The sequence below is a fragment of the Neopsephotus bourkii genome, unplaced genomic scaffold (genome assembly GCF_033783945.1).
Source record: "Neopsephotus bourkii isolate Nb327-2 ecotype Australia unplaced genomic scaffold, CSIRO-AGI_Nbou_v1 NB_780, whole genome shotgun sequence".
In the NCBI taxonomy this organism is placed as follows: Eukaryota; Metazoa; Chordata; class Aves; order Psittaciformes; family Psittacidae; genus Neopsephotus; species Neopsephotus bourkii.
In genome coordinates, this window is record NW_026901276.1 from 161,182 (window position 1) to 186,351 (window position 25,170).

Consider the following 25,170-nt stretch of genomic DNA (forward strand, 5'->3'; position numbering starts at 1 on the left):
ACGTAATTCCAAAACATGTTTAGATTGAGTGCTATGTAAAGATACACATGAAAAGAAGTTTATTTTTAAAAAAGAAAGCAATCTAAGGTGTTACTTGTGATTTTCCAGTTCACAAAAACTGACTAATCTTGCCCTTGGTTATATGGAAATAAGACATTATACATCTTGTCCAGCCTTCTTAGATCATGAAGACTTCCATGGTGTCTTTCATCATTTCTTTTCAGAAGTAAAAATACTTTGTTCTAACAACAACAATCTAATTCTTTCAATGTACTGATTAAACAGCATTCTGAAAGGTACTTTTTAAATCAGTAAGTAACTGTAATAAAAAAATAAAAAAATTTATCCTTATCAAAAACCTCTCCCATCTTGTTTTGTCTATTTGATACTTAGAAAACAAGAAATACTCAATTTAATATTATACAATAGATAACACACTAATCATAAATCAAAATATTACTCTAGAAAAAGCTGTTAATCTATGTGAACTCTGGCAAATCGATACTGATATATTTTTACAAGATTAACTTCACACAATACAAGAAAACATACCATCAGGCCATAAATCTCAGAGGAGCTTCGCACTTTTGGGAGTATTTCCATAGGAATATCAAAGAACCTGAACACAGTAGAAATTTATATATATGAGGTCAGTGCTAAAGTAGAAAGCATTTTGCATTTATTTTCTTAAATATGTTAAAACTTTAAAGAAAAAAACCCTACAATTGTAAAAGGAACTTTGACTTCTAGGATTTAATCTGTGTTTTTCCACTTGTTACAGTACATGACATTGAATTATGGCATAATTACGGAGTAAACCAGTGGAGACCTCATAGCAGCCTTCCAGTATCTGAAGGGGGGCTATAGGGATGCTGGGGAGGGACTCATCCTTAGGGACTGTAGTGACAGGACAAGGGGGAATGGGCTAAAACTTAAACAGGGGAAATTCAGTTGACATATAAGGATATAGTTCTTTACTGTGAAGGTGGTAAGGCACTGGAATGGGTTGCCCAGGGAATCTGTGAATGTTCCATCCCTTGCGGTGCTCAAGGCCAGGTTGGACAGAGCCTTGGGTGACCTGATTTTGTGTGAGGTGTCCCTGCCCATGGCAGAGGGGTTGAAGCTAGATGATCTTAAGGTCCTTTCCAACCCTAACTATTCTATGATTCTATATATTTGAATATTTTGAATACATATGCAACTCTTTCATGTGGGAAGTCATTCCTCTTCCAGCAGTATCTTTATAATATTGTTAATAAATTTAAATTTAAAATAGAGACGCTATCATTGTAAGCAACTTACAAATCAAATTAAGGTATAAAGAAACTATTAAATGTCATCGTTTCCATGAACCAGTCTTCCACCTACAGAAAAAATCTGCTACTTTTAATTAATCTAGGCTATTGCAACTTGGACATCTGGAGAACAATGAATCTTAACCACTAATGTAATTTACTAACAGTAAATGCAAGAGTAATTACCAATCTTAGTCTAGATAAAGAGGTTCTTACTCTTAAATTAATCTCTTCACACAACAGTTATAGAATCTATTTAAATAACAGTATTACTGAAAACCTGAGCTTACTGGCAGAGCTCAGGATCCCATTCCAAGGAATGAATGTTGAACAACATTGTTCTGCTGGCGTTGGTTACATCTGTACAGTGAACACCTCCATTCTTTCCACCTGTCAAACTCTGAACAAAAAATATATTAACAGTATTTACCAAGCAAAGATAGAAATTTACTTAAAGAAATTAAAAAAAAATATTTCTGAATTCACAATGCTTTCCGCTTGGAACTGGGAATTCTGTATTTCTCCAACAACTAAAGAGGCAGACCTGTTACAGTGGAACAAAGGCACAAGAGAGGTAATAGGGTTACAACAGTACCTCCTGGATTCTTATATTGCAAAGGTGGCTGATGCAGCTTTCTGAAGTCTGAGGCTTTTCCAAAAACATGAGCAAAATCTAACAGCAACCTATGAATGGTAAACTACACATAAGCATCTACCAAAAAAAAAAAAAAAAAGTAATAAAGACACAACAAAAACTTCATCTAGTATAATTTACCACATGACATCCTTGTCTCTAAACTGGAGAGACATCAATCTGGTGAATGGACCACTTGGTGGATAAAGAATGGGCTGGATGGCCACACGCAGAGAGTTGTGGTCAACAACTCAATGTACAGTTGGAGACCAGTAATGAGTGGTGCCCCTGAGGGTTTGGTGTCAGGACCAGTCTTGTTCAACATCTTTGTCAGTGACATGGACAGTGGGATTGAGTGCGCCCTCAGCAAGTTTGCCAATGACACCAAGCTGTGTGGTTTGGCTGATACGCTGGTGGGAAGGAATGCCATCCAGAGGGACCTTGACACACTTGTGAGGTGGGCTAATGCCAGACTTACGAAGTCTAAACAAGCCAAGTACAAGGTCCTACACCTGGGTTGGAGGAATCCAAGGCACAGCTACAGGTTGAGCTGAGAAGACATTCAAAACAGCCCTGCAGGGAAGGACTTGGAGGTGTTGGTCGATGAGAAATTGAACATGAGCCAGTTTCAGTGTGCGCTCACAGCCAAGAAAGCCAACTGTATCCTGGGCTGCATCAAAAGAGCGTGACCAGCAGGTCGAAGGAGGTGATCCTGCCCCTCTACTCTGCATTCATGAGACCCCACTTGGAGTACTGTGTGCAGTTCTGGTGTCCTTAACATCAAAAGAACATGGAGCTGTAGGAAGAAGTCCGGAGGAGGGCCATGAGGACTGGAGCACCTCCCGTATGAAGACAGAGTGAGAAAGCTGGGGCTGCTCAGCCTGGAAAAGAGAAGGCTGCGTGGAGACCTCCTAGCAGCCTTCCAGTATCTGAAGGGGGGCTATAGGGATGCTGGGGAGGGACTCATCCTTAGGGACTGTAGTGATAGGACAAGGGGGAATGGGTTAAAACTTAAACAGGGGAAATTCAGATGACATATAAGGATACAGCTCTTTCCTGTGAGGGTGGTGAGGCACTGGAATGGCTTGCCCAGGGAAGCTGTGAATGCTCCATCCCTTGCGGTGTTCAAGGCCAGGTTGGACAGAGCCTTGAGTGACCTGGTTTAGTGTGAGGTGTCCTTGTCCATGGCAGGGGGTTGGAACCAGATGATCTTATTAAGGTCCTTTCCAACCCTAACTGTTCTATGATTCTATGGAACTTTAATGGCATTTCTGTAGTGGCCTGTATCCACATCACTGCGTGATCACTGGGCATCATATGTCACAGTACATTGTACAGGAATTTTTATGATATAGAAATTAATTTTAAAAAGAATGATAAAAAACTCACAAATACATACCCATATAAGCCACGAGTCAATAGTCCCAAACATAGCTCTTCCATCACCAACTGCTTGCTTAATTTCTTCCACATTATCCAAAAGCCATCGAAGTTTCACTGCACTAAAATAAGTGCTAAGTGGAAGACCAGTCCTAAACTTTAAAATAAAATTTAAAAATCACCTAAACATCATACAAGTATCTTTTACATTAATATTGTAGTTATATGTAAGAATGGTGATTGTAAGTGAAAAACCAAAGACACAAAACTCGGAGAAATTGCACAAACTTGTTACTTAGATGAGTGCTAACCATACAACACACGTCTGAAAATATAAACAAATGATCAGTGCATTAATGGACAAAGATGAAAGCTGTTCTAAAGGCAAGTCAAAGATCATTTATGTGGAAACAGTTGTTTGCAGAAGTCCTGTCTTGTCTAGGATATCCCCATATGACTAGACAGCAAGCAATGATAAGAAAAATGAGTAGCACAACACAGAAAAGGTAGAATTTGTACTCAATTGAAAATCAGATACACCTTTATGCTTTTTGACATCCATTTCCTGCCTATTGGAAAACATATATACAGAAAATATATACAATTTATATATTCAATCAACGAAAACATAAATCACAGATTTATGACACCTTTTTTATATATATCCACATATAAAAAAGAATGAATTTGCTTTCTATGAACTATCTTCCCAGTTCTCAGATTGGTTGCAATTGATTTCATTAAGTCATGAGAAAGGATAACTATTTTTCATCAATAAATTACTTTCAAAACTTTTTTTTTTCAACTTGCTGTTAGTTTTTGTGTGTGATGTTTACTTACCATTGGATAGCACGACTAAGTCTCACAAAGATTACTCATTTAACCTCTGTACTGAGATATGTAAGGAGTGTTAATCACTTCTTTTGAGGAAAATAAACATTTTCCAGTCTCAGATTGGTGTATAGCATTATGTACATCTTTTATTATTCGACAAGCTGAAAAGGGACTAGAAGCTACAATTGACTTACTTTGTTTTGGGGAATTTTAAACACTCATCTCAAAACGTTATATACTGCAGCAGTAAGAGTTGAGCTACAATTTAACTGTTCTGGAATATGTCTTACCTTAAAAAAGGATTTGTTTTTTCCTGGAATTTTTTTGAGAAGACGGTCAACTGTTGCCTGGGTTCTCAGGTCAAGCCACACTGAAACCATTAATGTATTAACTGATCAACTGGTTTAATACAGGAGAAGTGACATGTACAAGCTTATTCTACAAAACCAGAGTTCTTGAAAGTAAACTGCTGACTTTTTTTTTTTTTTTTTTCAGCTTTTCTTGTAATTGGAACAATACTATATTGCTATTGTATTTTAAATGCACTGCTGTAAAAACTGAAAATGGTTAGATAAACTCATTGATTTGGAAGAACAAACAATTTGAGAAATCAAATATGATTTTCCACATAATAGGATATATACTTTTCGCTTTTGGAGCACAATAAAATTATTAATACAACCTTGTTTACAGCAGATGATTATCATTAAATTAAGAGGTTAAAACAAATAGTAGGCTGATTATTTACTACACCTATGAAAACTTTGAACTTAAGTGTAACATCAGAGTTATCTAGGTACAGCTGGGCTTAAGATAAAGCTGTATAAGATAAAGCTGCTTAAGATAAAGCAGCACAGATTTGAATATAAAATATTCCTGGTTTTTCAATGATGCTATGCTACTGCTGACAATCTGAAAAGCTAAGGTAAGTTAAAAGTAAAACTCGAAAGCAATAAGATTTCATTAAACCTACTTAACATGTTTTTCATTGGAAGCTAAATCAAAAGTATCCTGAAAATGTAGTAAGCTCCTTCATTTAAAAGGAAGTGATCCAGCATAACTCAGAGCTTCATTACCTGCCAGGGATGTACAAAACCCCTCAGGAATACTGGTTTTTTTTTTAATCACATAAAGTGATTTATTAAGTAATAATTCTAACAGAATAGTCTGGGTTTTTTTTAATTGCACTGGTATATACAAACACATAGCTTATGCCACAGACGTCAAAAAGTAAAAGAAGTTAGTAAGCTTGGCCGCAGTGAGATCTGCACAGGAAGTAAGGAAAGCATTTTTTCACAACATGCTCATTTTATGGTATTACATAATTCAAAAGTAGAGTAGTTACCGATAGCATTATAAAGAGGTTCTCCAGTTGTCTTGTCCCAAACCACTGTTGTTTCTCTCTGATTGCTGACTCCAATGGCTTCAGGACAAAATGGAAAGAAGTATCCTTTTCAGAAGGTTTGTTTACCCCTTTTAGGGGGTGAGTGAGGAACAGGATATGTGGAGAGGATGGTGGTATTGGTAAGGAGAAGAGGAAGGTAAATGGGAAATAAAAAGCTTTCAACTTTTTCATGTTACAATCTAGAAATATTACTTTGAAAACCTCATCATTCAACTTTTGCTGCTTAACCTATGTGCTCCAAATATTTCATTTTTTTTTTTTGTTTTACACTAACTGAGACAGCAACAACACTGACAGGGAAACTTGTTTTTCCCAATGAGTCCTAATTTAAATTTCAGAATTTCTTCATTCATTACTTGTCTCTGTTAAGTCTACTTTGTAGACTCTGCACTGCTAAACTAAACAAAGGACTTACTTATTTTCTCATTATTCCTGCCAAACAAACTGCTCTCAATTCCAATTTAACATTTTCTTCGAAGCCAGCACATTCTGCCACCCTTGTTATTTATTGACTTAAAAAAACTAGAGGGTCTTAGTTGCTCAACTGTAGGTATGTTAAAGCCCTCAGTTAACCTTAAGTAGTAGATGAGGCCCTTAGTGACATGGTTTGGTGGTGGACTTGGCAGTCTTAGGGTAATGGTAGGACTTGATGACCTGAAAGGTCTTTTCCAACCTAAATGATTCTATGATTTTATGAATACCTTTTATATTAGTGATGTCTATGTTCAGTTGTTGCAGTTTCTCACAGGTCTTTTCCACACATTCATGGACAGAACTTAATATTTCCTTTGGATCTTGTTCCACCCATCTTTAACAGAGAGTAAACACCAGTTAATAAAAATGCAAAAAAAAATTACATTTTTACATTACAAAGCATGTTTTACATATCTAGAAAAAGTGCAATGAATTTCAAACCCTTTTTAAACAGTAAACTGTATTTTCACGGGAAAAAACTGCAAAAAACAAAGATTTTATCTTTTGCTTTATTCTATACAGAAGGCTTTGGCAGCAAATGTTAGGTCAGCTGAGAACAATCAATCAAATAAAAAATTTCATATACTAAGCAATATATATGGACTAAGATGAAAACTATGACTGAAGTGTGAAAATGACCAGCTTTACCACTTTAAATGAGACTTTAAGTCTTGTTTAAGCTTTGGTTGTAAACTTTAAAGTTTAAACTTCAAATATGTTAGTGAGCGTTAGCAGTAAAACCCTAATTATTTTTAGTTTATGTAACTCTGAGCACCTACCAGACACCCCATGAGGTTTTTTATACCATTTTTTCTATCACAGTCTTATGTAGCAGATACTGTGTTCTTAGTTATTATTAATCAACTTCAGTTTTGATCATTCATAGATAAAAATATATAAGCTGTACAAAAGTGTACACAAATGAAAAACCATAGAAAATTCATACCCTTCTTTAGGGAATTTCTGCACTATCTCAACTTGATGGTGACTCAAGAGCTCTGATGTTTTTGCATTAAAAACCTGAAAGTAAATTACAACAACAAAATTTTCTGTGAACACAGAAGTTTAAACAACAGTAAATTAGCTTTTACTCTTTTGAACAAATACAGTGCCCTTATAATTAATAGTAATTTTCTATCATCAACCCACATATCCATGTAACCTCGGTTCCGATACATGAATTGTAGTAACTAAAGTATTTTGGTAAGCTATGCTGTCAATTAGAACTGCTTTTAGGAATAATGATTTTAAGAGAAAGACAATTGTGTAGTTTAGAAATCACAAAAGGAACTAAATGGTGAAGAAAGAAAAAGCACGTAGAACCCATTTTGTTTCAAAACTACAAATACAGAGCTCATGAACTGTCCAACAAGAAAAGAACGTCACTGCAGCAGCATAATACACTTAAAAAAAAAACAACCCTGAAGTGACTTAGATTTGGATTTATTACCATAAAAAAACCCAGCAGAGTATAGAATCCTGACGACAATACTAATGGCTATTCTTAAGGAATCACAAGTTAGAAGCTCTGCTTTGAAGTAGAAGCTCAGCTAGAATATACAATGCTCTTCATTAACCATCAGTGAACTGTTTCCAAAAGTAACTGACTGTGGCCAATCTGTCACCCAGTAAAGCATCCAACTCAAGTGTACAATGGGTAAGGAAACATAACTGACTGGGCTATGAAGATGTTCTTGTGAAAATGGCTTTTTCTCATTAGCACCATGCATAATCTTTTGCTTGAAGAACGTTCATGGACCTAGAAAGTAAAATTTAACAGCAGATACAGGTGAACTGCAGAACATGCCAGTAGGACACTATCCTATCTTTTTATGGCAAGCAGAGGAGGATCAGATTTAAAAACCACTCTCATGCTAAGGGTACAAAATTCCATTATAGCCATCGATTCTCTAAGATACAACTGCATCTTTTCTAGACTTCCTTGTCAACTTTCTTTTCTTATTCCACAAATGTTAGGAATTGATATTAAAGCTTGTAATCCATGAACTCTTGATTTCATTTAGATAGTACAGTTTACTCCGAAACTATCAGAACAATCCTGACAAAAACCAGATGAAGTTCTAATTCTCCAGTTTTTTGGAAACCTTACAGTGTATTTTTAAAGTGAAATTTTGAAGTTCAGAAACATTCTAGTTATAATAATATAATAATTCAGGCTGAAGGGGACCTTGTGAGATCTCTCAAGGAAGTGCAACTTCCTCCTCAAAGCAGGGTCAGCTATGAGATTAGACCAGATTGCTCAAGGACTTTTTTGACACAGGTCTTGAAAACCTCAAAGGATAGCAACAGCATGACCTCTGGAAAATATTAAAAGTTAAATTTTCTGCTCCTCTACCCAGAAAAGAATTTTTAAAAAGATACAAGTTCATTTTTCTCTGTTATCACTTGGAAAGTCTACATAGAAAAAGCACCACTGTATTCTTCCTACTGTATTTACTTATCTGTGTTTCATCTACCAGCTGAGGCTTGATATTAAGCTACCCTAATGAAAGGGTAAGCTCTGTCAGGAAACCGTGTTTGGAAGGAACTCATATAATGGGATAGGGGTCTTAAAACACTATCAAACATAGTTAATAGGAGACATTAAGTCTTATATGTATGCACCAAGACTTTACTTAAAATTGCCTTTCTGCCAAAAGCCCAGTACCATTTACTAAGTTTTTTATAATAAAGATAGAAAGACAGAAGACTTTATTGAACTGGTATGTATCTGACCTACTAACAGTGTAAAATATAATTTGACTGATCATTCACCATTAATCATTCACTAGTTCTTGAAACAGAAGGCAGTGCATAAGGATTCCTACTGTTAGCAGGAAACAAATACAATTGGACAGGTCATTCATTGAACCTGGAGTGTGGGACCCACATGAGCTACAGCATGAAGCTCTAGCACACCAAAGGTTTATAACTCCTTCTAAGCAAGCTGCTCTAACAGCAATAAGTTCTCAACAGAAGCAGTAACGCTACAAATGCCTAGATCTCTTCATGCCCATAGAGAACTAGGTAAACACAGTCTCCTAATCCATCACAAACAAAACTACAAACTGACATCCTCAACAAAACCAACAGACACTCCCTGCACCCCAGGGCAAGGGATTAAAAAGTTTCACTGGGAACAATACCATATTCCACAGCAATAAATAGAATCCTGATACACAAAAGGATGACAAACATAAATGGGTTGTCATATTTGAACCTAGAAGATTATAAAATAGGGAATATACATAGAACAAAAGTGACCTCCCCTCTTTCTCTGCCCACCCCCTAAAAAAAAAAAATATTGCCAAAACTCAAAAAATCTGTCTTTGTTTCTCTCTGACAGTAGTGAGAGAGAGATAGGTGGCAATAAGTATGAGTAATTCAGAGGTTAGTACATTCTTGTTGGAAAAGGTTTGAAGCATATTTCCGTTACTACTTTTGTTCCTTTCATATTCATTAAGAACTGGTTCCAATTTATGATATTGATCTCTCTCTTCTGGAGGCAGGGGAAGACAAAGTGGGTTTTGCCTTAATTTTATCAGCAGTAGTCACAGAAGAATTCTCTAGGCTACTGGACATGTAGAGGTATATTGAACAGAGATGACTTCATGAAAGGCAGTGAAAACTACCTGATACGTACCGCATTATCTGGTGAGAGACTGAGGAAAAGAATAAATAACACAGTCTTCCACTCACAACAAAATATCATACAAAGAATTAAAGCTTGAGCCTTAAATCTCAAGAGCAGACACGTACTTAGCTGTGCTGTAGGTAAGCAAGCGCAAGGTCTGATCTTTACAACGTCTGTAATATAACACATGGCATCATATGTAGGGGTGCAAAGAGCTGTATGGTATTACGTTGAGTCTTTATTAGCTTAGTGGAAGAGAATTCAGATCAATCAGTTGTAATAATTTCCAAAGATGAAAATAAATATGAGACAAACAGAAACATGAGGCTTATGGAAGTCAAGCAGGAAGCTGCACAGCTGAAAAGACGATAGTGAAAACAGATTTTAGAAGTAACTTTTCATTACTCTCAAACTTTGCCACGTAACTCTGCCTGGAGAAAAGCTACTCCTGTTGGCCTATGCTGTATCTTCATGACTTTTTGTTAAGCTGAAACAGCTATAGCAAACAAGCTCCTAGCACGAGTTCTGAAACTGCACTGAAATAAACCCAACTGGGGGAAGGATGACAAACAATAATCCTACCTTTAGCACTTTACTTAGCAGGCAGGCAGAAAGTATGAATAAGTTTAACAAGATTCCCAGAATTATCTCCCTCCTCCCCCCCCCCCCCTTCAAGCAGGTGTCTCTTCCCTCCTGTGGGAATAAAAAGCAAACCTGCAGTGTACTTGAAGTGATAAAAGCTAAGAGCTAGGAAAAAACTGAAACATTTGCAACATTTTTAACTCTTCTTGGTAGCTATACAATCAAGCTTTGCTTCCCCCCCTAAAAATGTCACATTATTTCAGTAGAGGGGTGAAGCAGGTTTCCCTCTGAAGGGTAAGCTTAATGGGTACTAAGTTTTTCCTTATCTAAAACCAGGTTTTGTTTACTGAAAAGAATGCTGACAGTGTGATACAGCTTTATTTGAATGTTTCTTTTGAAATGAGGTGGAAAAAAAAATTGGGGTTGACTGACAAAGCTAGAACTTGAAGTATTGTACATGTACTTGACTGTATGTGTACTTCACTGAATACTTCTATTCTTTTTGCTCCTGGATAAAATGCCAGATGTTATCCAGCGAACACCTTTCAAGAGATCAGCCAGTGGTTAGACTAACCATTAGCTCATGATCCAAAGGCTTTTGGCAAAAGAAGTTACAATGGATTTTTATTATACAATTCTTGAATAAAATGGAAAATGAGAGATGCAAATATTTGATGAAAATATTTGGCAAAACATCTAGACCAGACTTTAGTCATCTGGGTACACTCGTTTAGCCTACTCAATTTATTTTCCTGCTTGGTATCTTAAAGAAAATGAGCCTTAAGCAATTGCACTGCTTTAAGCACGGTGCTCTCCCTGGCATGCATGCTCAACACAACAGAAAAGTTGAGACCTCAAATCTCAAAAATAATCACAGTTCATTTTGCAAAAGCAAGTAACTTAGCAAACAAAAACAAAAAACAAAACAAAACAAAACAAAACAAAACCAAAAAAAAAAAAAAAACAAACCCCCAAAACATCCAAATTAGGGTTCCCAGGGGGTAAAACTACAGCATAAGCTAAAACTGTATGAATGTTGTGTGTGAGAGGCAAGGATAAATAAGTGGCAGTAGCAGAAATGCAGCTTCATTCTGGTGCTTCTTTATCATCTGTGCTCATACAGCCTCAATCACATAAGCAGGAGAACATCTCAAAACTTGCGTCCATACACAGAATAATTAACTCTGGAAGGAATCTCTGGGGGTTGTCTAGCCTGACCTACTGCTCAGGTAAGTTTAAATTTAAAGTTAGACCAGGTTGTTCAGGGCTTTTGCTAGTCAGATGTTGAGTATCTGCAAGGATGGAAATTCCACAGGCTCTCTGGGGCCCTGATCCAGAGCCCCTCATAGTGAAATATTTCTTCCTTACATCTATCTGAAACTTCACTTGCTGCAACATGTGTTCATTGCCTGTTGTATTTTCTGTGCACCTCTGACAAAAGGCTTGTTCTGTGTTCTCTACAAGATGTGATTTGATAGCTGAAGACACTCTCTTACACTTCCCTGTGAAGAAACAGCCCCTTATCTCCCAACCTCTCCATGCATGCTTTGTGCTGCAGCTCAGTGATCATGTTAGTGACCCCCTGCTGGACGAAATCCAGTTTTTCAGACTCTCTCTGCCTCTAGGGGACTCAAAACCAGACACAGTGTTCTAGATTCTGCCTCCCAAGGGCCACACAGATGGCAATAATTACTTCTTTGATCCACAATCTGCACTCTTCCTAATGTGGTTAATCTTCACCAGCACAAGAACACACTGCTCGCTTCTATTGAACTTGCTTGTAAAGCAGGAACCCAGGTCCTTTTGCATCAAGCTGTTCCTTAGCCTTCTGTCCCAAGCGCTGAACTTTGTTGCACTTAGGCTTCTGCCAGGCCACTTCTCCAACTGGAATGCCAATGAACTGTTCCTCCTGTCTATGGTGATCTGCAAACTTGAGAGGGCATTCCACCCCATCCCACAGGCCGTTGATGAAAATACTGTGAGCTATCCCAGTATTTTCTTTGCTGTGGAACACCGCTTGTAAACTGGCACCTGTAATTGTAAATTTAGACTCTGAACTGTTGACACTATCCTTCAGCCCCAAAGGACCTGCCAGTTTCTCACCCAGTCATCTTTAACCTGGTCAAAATTGTATGTCTTCCATCTTAAAAAAACAAGGTAGCAGTTGTACTAGATAGACGTGTGCAAAGTAACCAGCAATTTCATTTTGACTGATGACTTGGTGAAGATGAAAATTGTTGGAAGCATTAGAGAAAAAAAAATTATGTAGAGAGATTAAGAGAAAAATGTATGGAAAACAACTAACACAGTAGAAGATAGAGAGGCAACAACAGAGCCAAGAAAATAACTTGGGCAAACCACATTACCTTTTGGTTTTAAACATTTCAAAGCCAAGTCTCTCTTCTAAGTGTGGCAATCTCTTCCCAGCACAGAATTGCCCAAATACATGTTATTATCTGAATGCCTGATGCAGCTTGTAGCAAATCCATGCACAGTTTGCCCTATCCTTCCTCTCTACCCCATGTTTTGATTTAATTCAGTGATGATATATCTTTTTTTGTTCAAATTCACATAACTTTATTATCATTATAGTTTGGTCACTGCCAAACTGAAGACAATATTGTATTTTGAAATGAACTGAGAAACTGGGATGAATAAAAGAAGAACTGAAGAGTGACAGACACAATACGCTTTAAAACAAAAACAAAAACAAAAAAGATGTCATTTGTGTAAGCACCTGAATCCTTGAACAGAGTCAAAATACCTAATGTAGACAGAAAAAGCTCCCAACTGTATACAATCCACTGATGTATGCATCTAGCGCAAGAAATTCCTTGTTAGAAGAACATGTCAAAATGCTGGTAAAAAGAGCTTGAGTATAAATTTAAAGCTTGCTGTGTCACTTTTGGTTCTGCTAATGTTAACCTTTTATGCCAAGAAAAAAGTTAACCTTGCATACACATAAAGCAGATAGAGTTTATCTTCAGGTGTTAATGGAAACTTCTCCAAATTCTTTCCAAAAAGGACTCCTGACTGGCATGCAAGATAGCCTGCTGGTGTCATTTGTCAGTTTGGATTTTCCCTCCACCCTCAGATCTGTGTTTTGTCATTTGACAATCCCATGAAGGTCGTGATATTGAGTAATAATGGTAACACAGGTCAAGAAGATATTCTAGTCTCCAGTTTCACAAAAGAACATACCACATAGGGAAAGCATTGAAAAAAACCCTAAAACCCCCACAAAACCAAACAAACCACACAAACGCACACACATACACACAAAAAAAAAGGCAAGGGCAAGATAAAGCATTCCCCTCCCCAGCTGATCACATTTGGCAGCATTTTGTATCTAGTCATTCTCTACTCCATTTCTACAGTGGAATTATCAGTGGGATCTAAATCAAATCACTATGACTTACTGACTCAGCAACAGGTTATTTATAGAGATTTGCATGCAGGAAGTTTATAAGTTTCATATATAATAGCAACATTAGTTACGTTCTATTGCATAATAGAGAAATAACTAGATCCTTAAACTAAAGGGCTTATATAGGCTATTATTATTATATTAATCACCCCATTCTTAAAGAAACTATCTTCCTCCAGAGTTTAAAAGACCATCTCTCATAAGCTGTACAAGTTCAGTCACCTGAATACCTACAGTGCTCAGGACACATTGACATTAAGGTTGTAGCCTCGGAACTGCAGCAGTCATTCCAACAGGCCCAAGTAGGTTTTAGAGGGGAACGCAGCAGTCATTGCACTGTCTGAACACTGCTAGCTAATCACAGTCACTCAACTCACGCGTATCTATTCCTCCAGCGTCTGTGCACCTTGATCATTTGACTTCAGAGCGACAGACCTTTCAGATTTAAAATACAGCCTGCTCGAAGCAGCAGGATTGTGCAGCCCCCTCCAGCAGCACCCAGAAACGCTGCCCTCCGCTTTGCCCTGCGGCCGGGAGGGCACCGCCGCACGGCCCGCCCCCCTCGGTACGGGCAGCGCTGCTCGCCCCTCAGGGCAGCGGGAAGGCGACGGGGGTCCTATCGCCGGGGGACACTGCCGGTCGGCAGCTTCCCACCCCCCGCGTCTACCGGCGCTCTCTTCCTCTCGCGGCGCGGTGGCCCCGGCCCGCCAGGGGACAGAGGGAGCCGGTGCAGGGCTGGAGACAGGAGCCGTGGCACGGCCCCGAGCCGCCCACTCCCCCTGCCCTTCTCCAAGGGCACAGAAGAGGCCGGAGGGGCCCCGCAAGGATGCAGGAGCGGGATCGGCAGATCCCCCGGGCCGCCGCCTGCACCCCCTGCGTCTCTGCGCCCCGGGGGCCGCCGCAAGTCCCGCGATGTGCTCACCAGGAAGCGAGTGGAGCTGGTGCCCTGATCGATGGAGCCCACCAGTGGCCCCAGCATCATCCGGTTGGACGCGGCCATGAGTCCCACTCCGCCACCCGTTGGGTCCCCTCAGCAGATGGTTACCGGCCGTGCTAACGCCGCCTGCCAGCTCGCGGCTAGCGGCGCGTGGCTGAAGGGGTGAAGCCGGCGGGGGGGGCGGGCCGGGGGGCGCTGCCGCGCGTATTGCCAGCCCGTAGCCAATCAGCGCTTGGGGCGCGGCGGGGGCGGAGGGGCGAGGGCGGGGCCGGGAGCGCAGGAAGTCGGCCAACGATTTCAGGGCGGGGGAGTGGGCGGGGTTATGTGGCAGAGCGTTGGCGTAAGGGGAGCGCTGGGCCGGGCGCGGGAAGCGTTGCCCCAGGGAGGGCAGTTGTTGTTGCCGGGGGTCTTCCGCGGGCTGGACATAGCTCCCTGGGGAGCCCGCAGGGCGAGATGCGGTGCCACGGGTCCGCGGTCATTCCAGTGCTGCGGCGATGAAACCCGTTTTGCTCGCAATAGGCGAGAGAGGAAAGAAACCCCTCCCGGACCAGGTTGGCTTTCACGGTGTGGCCGGCGGCATTACCTCTCTGAGTCGGGGTCCAGCCGCGGAGGGTGAGAACCCGGGAGGTGCCATACCGGGATGTCTGCTGGAAGTTTTCGGAGTGAATATCGCCGAGGAGTCTGTCCTCGTAGCCGTGGCACTGGCACGTTAGCCAGCCCCTAAGGGGGTTATTTCAATCTTTACAGCTTGACCCTTCGTCAAGCTGAAATGCCAACTTCAAAAAATACAATCTTGATCTTCCTTACTGTGCGTTGGTAACTAGTGCTTCAAGAAAAACTGCTGGTGTTGCAAGACCCGTGATCGAATTGCAAAAGCTAATAACGCTGACTAAAGCACATGAGAAGTTACCCAGTGGCACATGTTGCCAGCAAATCGGCCCCCACAGGCGCCATTAAACAGATTTGTCTTTGTTGCAGATCTCTCCCCATGAGTAGCTGTTGTCCAGACTCAGTGTTCTGTAGGCATTGCTCCCTGATAAGCAGAATGTGACTGCTGCCACTTGGTAACGTTTTGCGTGACATCATTACTCAGCGCTTCTGGCATACCCTTCTTTTATTCCTCAGTACTTCAGCTGGCGTCCAGGAGTCATAGAGTCGGTTAGGATCTGAACAGTACTATCTGCCCATTGTAACAGATATCAAGGGATTCAGTTGCAGCCCATAATTACAAAATCTGAAATGAGACAGAGTTTAGTAGTAAGATCCAGAGTGAGAGTAATGAAGCACTGCAACCACTTACCAACCATTATGAAGGATTCTCCGTTATTCTAAAATTTATAACCAAGAATGCTGTTTTTTTTTCTTAGAATTTAAGCTGTAGTTCAGAGATTAGTTTGCTCAGAGATGTGCTGCACCCCACAGAGAAGGATCCACAGTGGGTGATAGTCATAACGATGCCTCCCAGCTTTGCCTCTAACCCCCCCAGTTATCATAGCATATGCTGCAGGCAACTTCCACTCTTAAACCACTGGCAACAACCACTTGAAAATCTTGTGTAAGACTACAGCATCTCCATGTAGATTAACAATTCAAGGAATTAATCTAATGGGATCTTAGTTAAGTCTGAATTCATTAATATAATTGCTAGGAAATCTGTGTGGTTTGTGTTACTCTTTTTGTTTCTTTTAAAACTGCCCTATGGTGTTTTTAACTTATTTAAACTCAAGATATGACTATTTTCAGCAAGAGTTGAGGTCTCCCAGGATCCAAAAAGGGAGGAATCCATATCCTGACTGGTATTTATGCAAAGCATTAAATACTACTCACCTACGTAATGTTTATAAAGATCACTGTGTTACAGAATTTTTCTTGGAGGTGCAGATGTACCATTTTCTTGGCCATTCTTTGGCAGTGCCTCTGTTTTCCATAGACCAGAAACAGGAGGAGTGGCAATGATAACCTCTGACATTTCCTTGACCTGCAGCAGACACGCAAGCATGACTGACAGAAGGGGAAAGAATTTTTTCCAAAACTAGAAATTACATGGTCAGGGAGAATAGCTCTCTTTTTCATTTCTGTTCAGTGTTTGAAGAGAACAATTTTTTTCCCCATGTGGTATTTATTATACAATACATGATCATTACTATTTGAAAAGTTATTAGTAGAGATAGTGGGCACTGCCCCAACAAAGCTGCCTGCAGGGGAAGGAAGGGTGGAGCTGTGGCCATACCTTTCAGGTAAGATGGTGTGGGGCCACTCTCTGCTGAGCTAGTTTCAAAGGAATTAGCTTCCTTTATATCTGTGTGGACTAATTTCTTCTGCTTCTGGCTCAGGTCTCCCAGAGACAAGTGTACACAATGTAGCTTAAGTTGTTAGCTATTCTGTTCCCCTACTGAAGAACATATAAAATGGGAAGAAAAGTAAATAAATCAAGGTCATACTTAGCAAGTGCTAGTTGGGAGACTTGTATATATTATTCATGATTGAAGGAAAGATACTGGAAGTTAGATATGCATAGTGTAACAATCTTGAGCCTGGCAGAAATAATGGAGACTCCCACTGATTTTGGAGAACTTAATTACATAGAATCACAGAATAGTTGGGATTGGAAAGGACCTTAAGATCACCTAGTTCCAACCCCCCCTGCCTTGGGCAGGGACACCTCACACTAAACCATGCCACCCAAGGCTCTGTCCAACCTGGCCTTGATGGGATGGAGCGTTTACCACTCCTTTGTGCAAACTGTTCCAATGCCTCACCACCTGCACAGTAAAGAACTTCTTCCTTACATCTGCTGTGAACTTCCTTTGTTTAAGTTTGAACCCATTACCCAACAAAGTTGAATTTGGTTCCCCGAAATACTACTTTTATGAAAATGGTGCTTGTTTTCAACAGATTCCTGTAAAATGACCCATGTGCAGCTTTTTGACCTCTTGTTCTGCAGACTGAACTCGAATGGAAGGTCTTTCCTTCTCTGAATACGGCCCCACTTTTTTTTTTTTTTTTTTTTTTTTTTTTTTAAATCTGTAAGGGTAGTGAACACATTTGAAACACATTCACTAAACACATAAACTTTTATGATGCATTTTTCCAGATAAAACATAATTTGTTTCCTAAAGAACTATTTTCAGTATCCAGTAAACCCAACTGTTTGGTTTATGTTTGGGTTTTTTGGTTTTGTTTTGTTATGGGCTTTTTTCCATCTCCGCAGAATGGAGGGACATTGGTAATTGCATTCTGCTTTCTGACTGGTTCTTTTTTTTTGACCTCAAGTTAAGGACAGAATGCAACTGTGTCAGCCCAGTCCAAGCATGTGATACAGTGTGAATTAAAGACTGGATGCCAGCAGTCCACATGTCTTTCCCTTCTGCCTCTTAGTGGCAGAGAGGCTTGGGAGTTGAATCCTCTCTTCCTTACTGATGTCTGAACTTGTGTTCCTGTTCCCCCAGGAAGAGCTGAAGGCACATATTTTAAACCAGCCTGCAACAGGTGTAGGTATAAAGTGTACAGTGCAGCAGGATAATGAGTCACGCTGTCACATACACCCTTTTGCCTACTGGGAAGATGAGTGGTATGCGTGAGAGTGCATATGCCTGCACACGTGGAAAATTCAGCGTCTCTCACTGGCTCAGGGAACAAACACAAAACAGATCATGACCTTGGCTGCCAGTGCCCTTACATTTATGTAGATCATCTGCAGTACCCGTATGCAGGCAACCTTTTCATATGTCCAGACGGAGGAGATTAGAAATGGGCAACTCTACTTTCTGTCTCCTGGATTTATTTTGGAAGTTGTCCACCTGCAGTACTCTGTCACCATCTGGCAAGTTCAGTTTTATTGTGAAGCCATGACTGTGGTAGTGCAATGAATGTCTCGCGGGATGTGTTTTACTTCTGGCCTGATATTAGACAATAGTTTCCCCTGAATGACATGTTATATTTAGAATCACTCTCTCACTGTTCAAACCCTGAGCAATCATTGTTGCAGTTGCTGTCTTTCTGGTGGACAAAAATAAAACTCAGGTGAAATAAATTAACATTTTAAAGACAACTAAAGCTAAGTTCTTCAAAAAGTAGTTATTAAGCCAGTAATCCTTACATGCATAGTATTATTCAAATCAACATGGTGAAATCAGAAGAAAAAATGCAAAAATTTCATAAATAGATAAAAGTAAGCATTCTTGGGAATTAAAATGCATAATTAAGAGATTTATAAATATTCATTAGTGGTACAGTTGATATTCCTTGCTTCAAAATCCTTAACTTGGTGGCACTTGGTCTTCTAGCTTCCATACTAAAATATGGCAACTTACTACAACACTTAGTTGTGAAGGGAAGTATACACTGCATTAAAGGGAAGCATTAAAACCGAGTTAGCCTTCTACTGGTTTTGTAGCAGCTGTATTTTGCTAGCTATTTTTTTTAAACTTATTTTTATCAAATGAGTTAATCTAGTTCGTGCTCCATAAACAGATAACAGTTGCAGTTCTCATGGGATCATCCTGTTCTTTAGTTTTCAAGTTAGCAGAGACAAGGCAACTGCTGCTCATCCACTGTATCTTTTCACATGTTTGGTTTTTGTTTTATTTTTTAAGTGGATAGTGGATGTTTCAAAAAATAAGCTATTTGAAAAATAAGCTAAAGTGAAATTGATAGGTATGATAGTATGTGAATTGCTCTAAATGCTGGTATTTGACATTTCTGTCTCTAAATCCTAGTTAAGGATTGAAAATTTAGTGATACACACTCAAGGCTCTGGTTTTCATATGTAGTGAAGATACCCAAAAGAAGCAGCAGCAGTGGAATTGTATGAGAATCCTGAAACTGTCACTACGCTGGATTTAAAAAAATTCTGTTAATCCTGCACTAACCTCAGCTCTCACAACATGCAAAAGAACTAAATCAAAGCAGAAAAAATAGTTTCAAGTAAGAGGTACCCTATGTCCAAGATAATACAGGGTAGTGTTTGCTAAAACATATTTCAAAATATGTTTGGTTTTTAGAAATATATTTAATTACACTAAGAAAAATACATACTTAGCATACTTAAGAAAATACGTCCCATCCTTTCAGTTTTCTGTTTCATTTTGGTTATTCCATGCTGAATTGCTGTGCAATGTCTTCAGAAAGGGCATTGACAGTTTAGTACTGATTATTATATAGTGGTCTAGTAATTTACTGTAGGTAATCAGATGGCCCCAGGATGCGTACGTCTCTTTGTCTGTGGGCCTCGAAAGTTTTTGATATATTACTGTTACAAAACCTCTTGTGGAACTGTGATACTTCTAGCATTTTTTTTACAGATCTGGAGATACACTCAGAGCAGCTAAATTACTGGCCAGTGTCCCTGTAGAAAGTCTTTAGCAGAGCAGAGGTAAAGGGCAGCTTTCTGTCAGGTCCAAAGGTACTGCATTCCTTAGCCACTGCCTTTCTCATGGATCAGTATTTGCATTCCTGTTGACCTCAGGGAAGACAGGACTGAAAAATCTAATAATAACCAGCAGAGGCAGGATTCCACAGGGTAAGCTGATCTAGCCACACATAGGTCCTAAAAGAGGACTTTTTTTACCACTTTTATCCTGATCCCGGTTGTGCACAGTTTCTGCTTATTGTGCAATGGGTCTGGGGTTTTTTGGAACCTTTCTTGAGTTGTCTGAGCTCATTAATGTGGCAGAAAACATACCCAGACAAAATAAAAGCAGATTGTTTTCTGCCAAGAAGCTGAATTGACTCACTTACCGTAATGAGTGCCAGAGCTGGTGCAAAAGCAGAGCTTTCCACAGCAAGGAGCATGGGAAAGGTTAAGAATAAGTAGGAAATGATGTGGAGGAGACTAGGGACAGCATGAAATATTCAGCAACTGCAGCCTCTTAGATTGCCCCAGCTGCTCACGGACCTTCAGCCTCCGTATCATCAAATCAAATTATAGCCCTCTGTTGGGTAATTCTGGAGATATTAATGGCTACACTATTGTCATGAAGAGTGAACTATACTGCTTGTTTTTGAGAATAATACATGGCCCTTTTCAATTCTGTGTCACAAAACTAATGTATCTGCCATAAAGCTGATGAGAAACTTCAGCTACACAGAGGTCTTCTGGAGATTCTTTATACTCTGATTATATCCTAACACAAAATGATGTTAGTTTTCAGGAGCTGGAGGTCTTGGGGAACTGGTAGACAATGTCCGAAGAACATCAGAGAGTGCCATGTTTGCTCAGCCATAGGGAAAAGACTATGGGACATGTTACTGCTGCCTGTAGCTACCTAGTGGGAGGGTGTAGAGGAGATGGATCCAGTCTGTTCTCAGAGGTGCATGGTGACAGAAAAAGGAGGGAAGAGACACCAGTCAGAACACATGCAATTCTATTTAGATGTAAGAGGTGAAGGGATGGCTAGAAACAAGCTTTTTTTTTTTTTTTACTTTTTTTTCACCCCCCCAGTAAGAGTTGTCAAACAGTGGAGCAGATGTTCAGAGAGTCTGTAAAATCTCCATCCTTCAGTATACTCAGAATGTAGCTGGGCAAGGCCTGACCAACTTGCTGTAACTGAGCTTGCTTTGAACAGGATGTGGAACCAGCTGGCCTCCAGAGGTTTCTTCCAGCATACCTGATTCTGTGGTTCTGTGACATTTTTTGAGAGTAAGTGTAACAAGCACCCAAGTACTGAATATCTGTAAGCATGCCCTAGCTCTACTCCCTTTAACTCCATGAGAAGTCTACCTAATGCTAGGTAGACATTAGCCACATGCTTTCAGTTGTCCTCCATTTGAAAACTAAACAGAGACAAGTTGGAATATGAAATAGAGAGAGCATGAAGCTAATGTACCAGTGGATTAGAGTTCTCAAGAATCTCCAGCTGTGGCTAAATAGCCTCTTTTCTGTGGAAGTACTGCATCCCGTTTCCATGTGACATGTCTCCAAGCAGAATCTAAAACAATAGGAGGACTTCAAGCAGGACTGCTCCCACTACCTGCACCATTTCCAAATGCTGTAGCAGTTCTGTATTGCTTCATAGTCTATAGTGGTTTAATAATAAAGTTCTAGGGGGCCATCCTATAGATTTTTAAGACAGCCGTGAGATCATGAAAGTCATTCACTGGTATCACCTTTGCCCCAAATGCCCAAGTCAAAGATACCTCTGTGGGTCTTGGTATTAGCAGTAGGGATGAATGGTATTGTAGAACACCTGAAAATTTTGAAAATACAAAAAAGGCAGAGCTGTATGGGCATCCAAGGATACAGTGATTCTTCCATTTTAGAGACTGGAGGGCTAAGAAAGCAGAGAATTTCACCTAATCTGCTAGCAAATTTGGCTACATTCTTATGCAGTGGCATGATATGTGTGTGAAGGGATACCCCGTCAGAGTATGTTAGAATGGCCTTCTGTAAATGCCTAAGTCACCTGCATTGCAAGTGGAACTGCTGATAACTGTGATGGTTACTTCCATACTTAGGTCATAAAGGACTCAGAAATAATGCAAATGCCAACCTTAGATTTTAATGTATCAAGGATTTTGTTGCCAGAAGAGAACCATGGGACATGCCTTTGCTTCAGCTTTTAACTTTTGTGTTAGTTTTTAACACTGAGGAATGAGTAGAATTTCCTACTAGATTAATAGTTAAACAAATATAACCTACACAGGTGGTTCCAAATAAAGGAATAAGACCTAGGAGCAAAGCTTGATACAGTAATTGGATACCCTAGACTTAAGAGTTGCTGCCAGATTAGAACTTTCCTCCTGTTTTTATGGCTCTTATATTTTTATGTATTTTTTAGTTTTCTAGCTAATTCTCTAAATGAAACAAGAGGATAGGTGTTTAAACAAAAACTCTGTAGTGTAGACTTGATATTTACAGTCCACTGCTTCTGGAGAAGATCACTGAGTAGGTAAGAAGAGTCCCGCAAAGCCTGATTTATAGGTAAAGACCTTCTGGAGAGATTGGGTATTGGATGTTGTCCTATAAACCTTGTTCTGTATTGATGACTTCTCCAGCAGTACCATAATGTTTGGGAATATCTTCCACAAGAGATTATGAAAATACCCTGAATTTATTCTATAAATCTAGGGGTTCTGTATGTAGGGGGAGAAATTCTTTCTGACTGATACTGGGGATAAATGGGCCGTTCTAATGAAAAGAAAAAAAATAAAATAGCAGCATCTAGAAGTGCAGAAAAAGACCGGTCTTTGCAGAATCCAGGATTGATCAGCACAACTATCAGGACAGAAGAAGCTGAGCATCTTGTGTGAGAAGCATTCCTGCTGTGATGGAGTTCGGGTTCTAGGAAGAGGAGAATCCTGGACAGGCCTACCCTTTATGCGAGAAGTAGCCCTGTCCTGTAGCCTTTGCTTTCTGAAGAGAGCAGTGTATTCTAAAAGGCTGGAACGATAGATGTAAAGTTTCAGTTGTGATTCTAAAGGATTCCTTGATACTGAGTCCTGCAGAAAACCTGATTTTCTTCTTAGTAACTTTTTTTTTTTTTCTTTCTTTCATCAGTACTAGCTGATGTGGCAGGAGCAGCAAGCAGTTATGGGACCAAGCCAAGCCCTTGGACGTTCTTTTCTTCCCTTCAAGGCCTTGCTGTTATTGGTGAAAGGCTTTGAAGCTTGGCCCAGAACCTCCTGAAATGGCAACTGGATATTAAGAAATCAAAGTTCCTTAGACATCTTGTGTAAATGGTCAAGAACTGGGAGAAGTTGTGGAAATTGCTGAAGTGTGTCAATTGCTGAGGTGAGTAGCACGAGTGAGGACGCCATCAACACCTGAGTGGGGGGGAGATCAGCATCCAGGAGCCTCAACTCAGAGGGGCCAGAGCCACTGAGGGAGCCTCAAGTCCTTGACATGCCTTGCCCAGGAGCCGGTAACTCAGCTGGCACGAGCAGGGACTCACAGGGGGCAGAGCCAAGAGGGACAGCACCAGCCCTGACTGGGTAAAAACCCGCTTCAGGGAACACGGCGGACAAGTGTGTCGTGGCAGCTGGCGCGGCAGCTTGGGCAGACAGAGCGAGTGGGATGGTGAGCACCCGATTCATGACCAGGGCCCGGTCTGGGAGCTCTGCTCTGGCTGCCCTGGTGGTGGCCAGCATAGGCACCCAGACAGAGCCGATGAGAGAGGAGGCTGCAGCGCAGAGCTCGGAGTATAGAGAGTGCCTGCACTGGTCTGGTGAGGGGAAGGTACACAATGGGCAGTGTTGCAGTCGGTGTTCCTGGTGGAGGTCCTTCGGCAGCAGGGGCTGAGCTGTGGGACACTGTTAATAGGCTGAAAGATGTCAGGGAAGCTGAGAGGAAGCAGGACCGCTTGTTTCAGGCCCAAAGTGTGCTGGGGCCCTCAAGTGTCCATTGTAGCTCATGGAGGAAAGAAGGAGGCCGTTAACCCAGGAAGCTGGGAATTAGTGACAAAAAAAAACCAACCCAAAACAACAACAGAAAAAAAAAAAAAAGAGGAAGAGGACAAAAGCAAGGGGCTGCCTCATAAACCTGATGTCCCCACCCAGAACCACCTGCCAGTTCTGCAGGGGGCTAATGAGGAAACATGCATCTTGCCACATGAACAGCCAGCTGATGCACTAGTGAAGAAGATCTCTACTGGTACTGCCAAAGAAAAGTGGTGGGTTGTAGTATTAGGAGACTCTACTTTGAAAGGCAGAGAGGCACCCATCTGTCAGCCTGACCCAGTCTCAAGGACAGGGGTAGAGAAGTTATTGTCCTCTACCTGGACTTGTGCAAAGCGTTCGCCACTGTCATAGAATAACAGAATAGTTAGAGTTGGACCTTAAGATCATCATTTTCCAACCCCCCTGCCGTGGGTAAGGGCACCTCACACTAAACCAGGTCACCCAAGGCTCTGTCCAACCTGGCCCTGAACAACGCCAGGGATGGAGCATTCACAACTTGGACAACCCATTCCAGGGCCTCACTACCCTTAGAGTAAAGAACTTCCTCCTTATATCCAATCTAAACCTCCCCTATTTCAGTTTTAACCTGTTACCCCTTGTCTTATCACTACAGTGTCTAATGAGGAGTTCCTCCCTGTCGTGTTGACGTCCCGCATGATGTCCTGCCTCTAAATTAGAGAGACATCAGTTTGATAGATGGACCACTTGGTGGATAAAGTGGATGGTCGCATGCAAAGAGTTGTGGTCAATGGCTCAACATCCAGCTGGAGACCAGTAACAAGTGGTGTCTGTCAGGGATCGGTGTTGGGATCGATCTTGTTCAACATCTTTGTTGGTGACATGGACAGTGGGATTGAGTGTGCCCTCAGCAAGTTTGCCAATGACACCAAGCTGTGTGGTTCAGTTGATACACTGGAGGAAAGGAATGCCATCCAGAGGGACCTTGACACGCTTGTAAGGTGGGATGATGTTTATGAAGTTTAACCATGCCAAGTGCAAGGTCCTACACCTGTGTTGGAGCAATCCCAGGCACAGCTACAGGCTGGGCAGAGAAGAGATTCAGAGCAGCTCTGCGGAGAAGGACTTGGGGATGTTGGTTGATGAGAAACTTAACATGAGCCGACCTCAGTGTGTACTTGCAGCCCACAAAGTCAACCATATCCTGGGCTGCA

At 40.8% G+C, this 25,170-nt stretch overlaps 1 protein-coding gene across 5 annotated transcripts in view; it reads right to left on the reverse strand.

Annotated features, from left to right (window-relative positions):
- Positions 1 to 14,782, reverse strand: part of GK (glycerol kinase) — a 41,555-nt gene extending 26,773 nt beyond the window's left edge. For 3 of the 5 annotated variants that reach the window (XM_061355115.1, XM_061355114.1, XM_061355112.1), the window contains exons 1-8: positions 14,588 to 14,782; positions 6,969 to 7,042; positions 6,250 to 6,356; positions 5,489 to 5,566; positions 4,434 to 4,513; positions 3,329 to 3,466; positions 1,586 to 1,695; positions 553 to 619 (exon numbers count right to left, since the gene is read on the reverse strand). In XM_061355115.1, the coding sequence (XP_061211099.1) occupies positions 553 to 619; positions 1,586 to 1,695; positions 3,329 to 3,466; positions 4,434 to 4,513; positions 5,489 to 5,566; positions 6,250 to 6,356; positions 6,969 to 7,042; positions 14,588 to 14,665 (732 nt within the window). In that variant the 5' untranslated portion in view covers positions 14,666 to 14,782. The remainder of the gene's footprint in view (positions 1 to 552; positions 620 to 1,585; positions 1,696 to 3,328; positions 3,467 to 4,433; positions 4,514 to 5,488; positions 5,567 to 6,249; positions 6,357 to 6,968; positions 7,043 to 14,587) is intronic. The other 2 variants (XM_061355113.1, XM_061355116.1) reach the window with 1 other exon arrangement.
- Between the last annotated feature and the right edge of the window lie 10,388 nt (positions 14,783 to 25,170).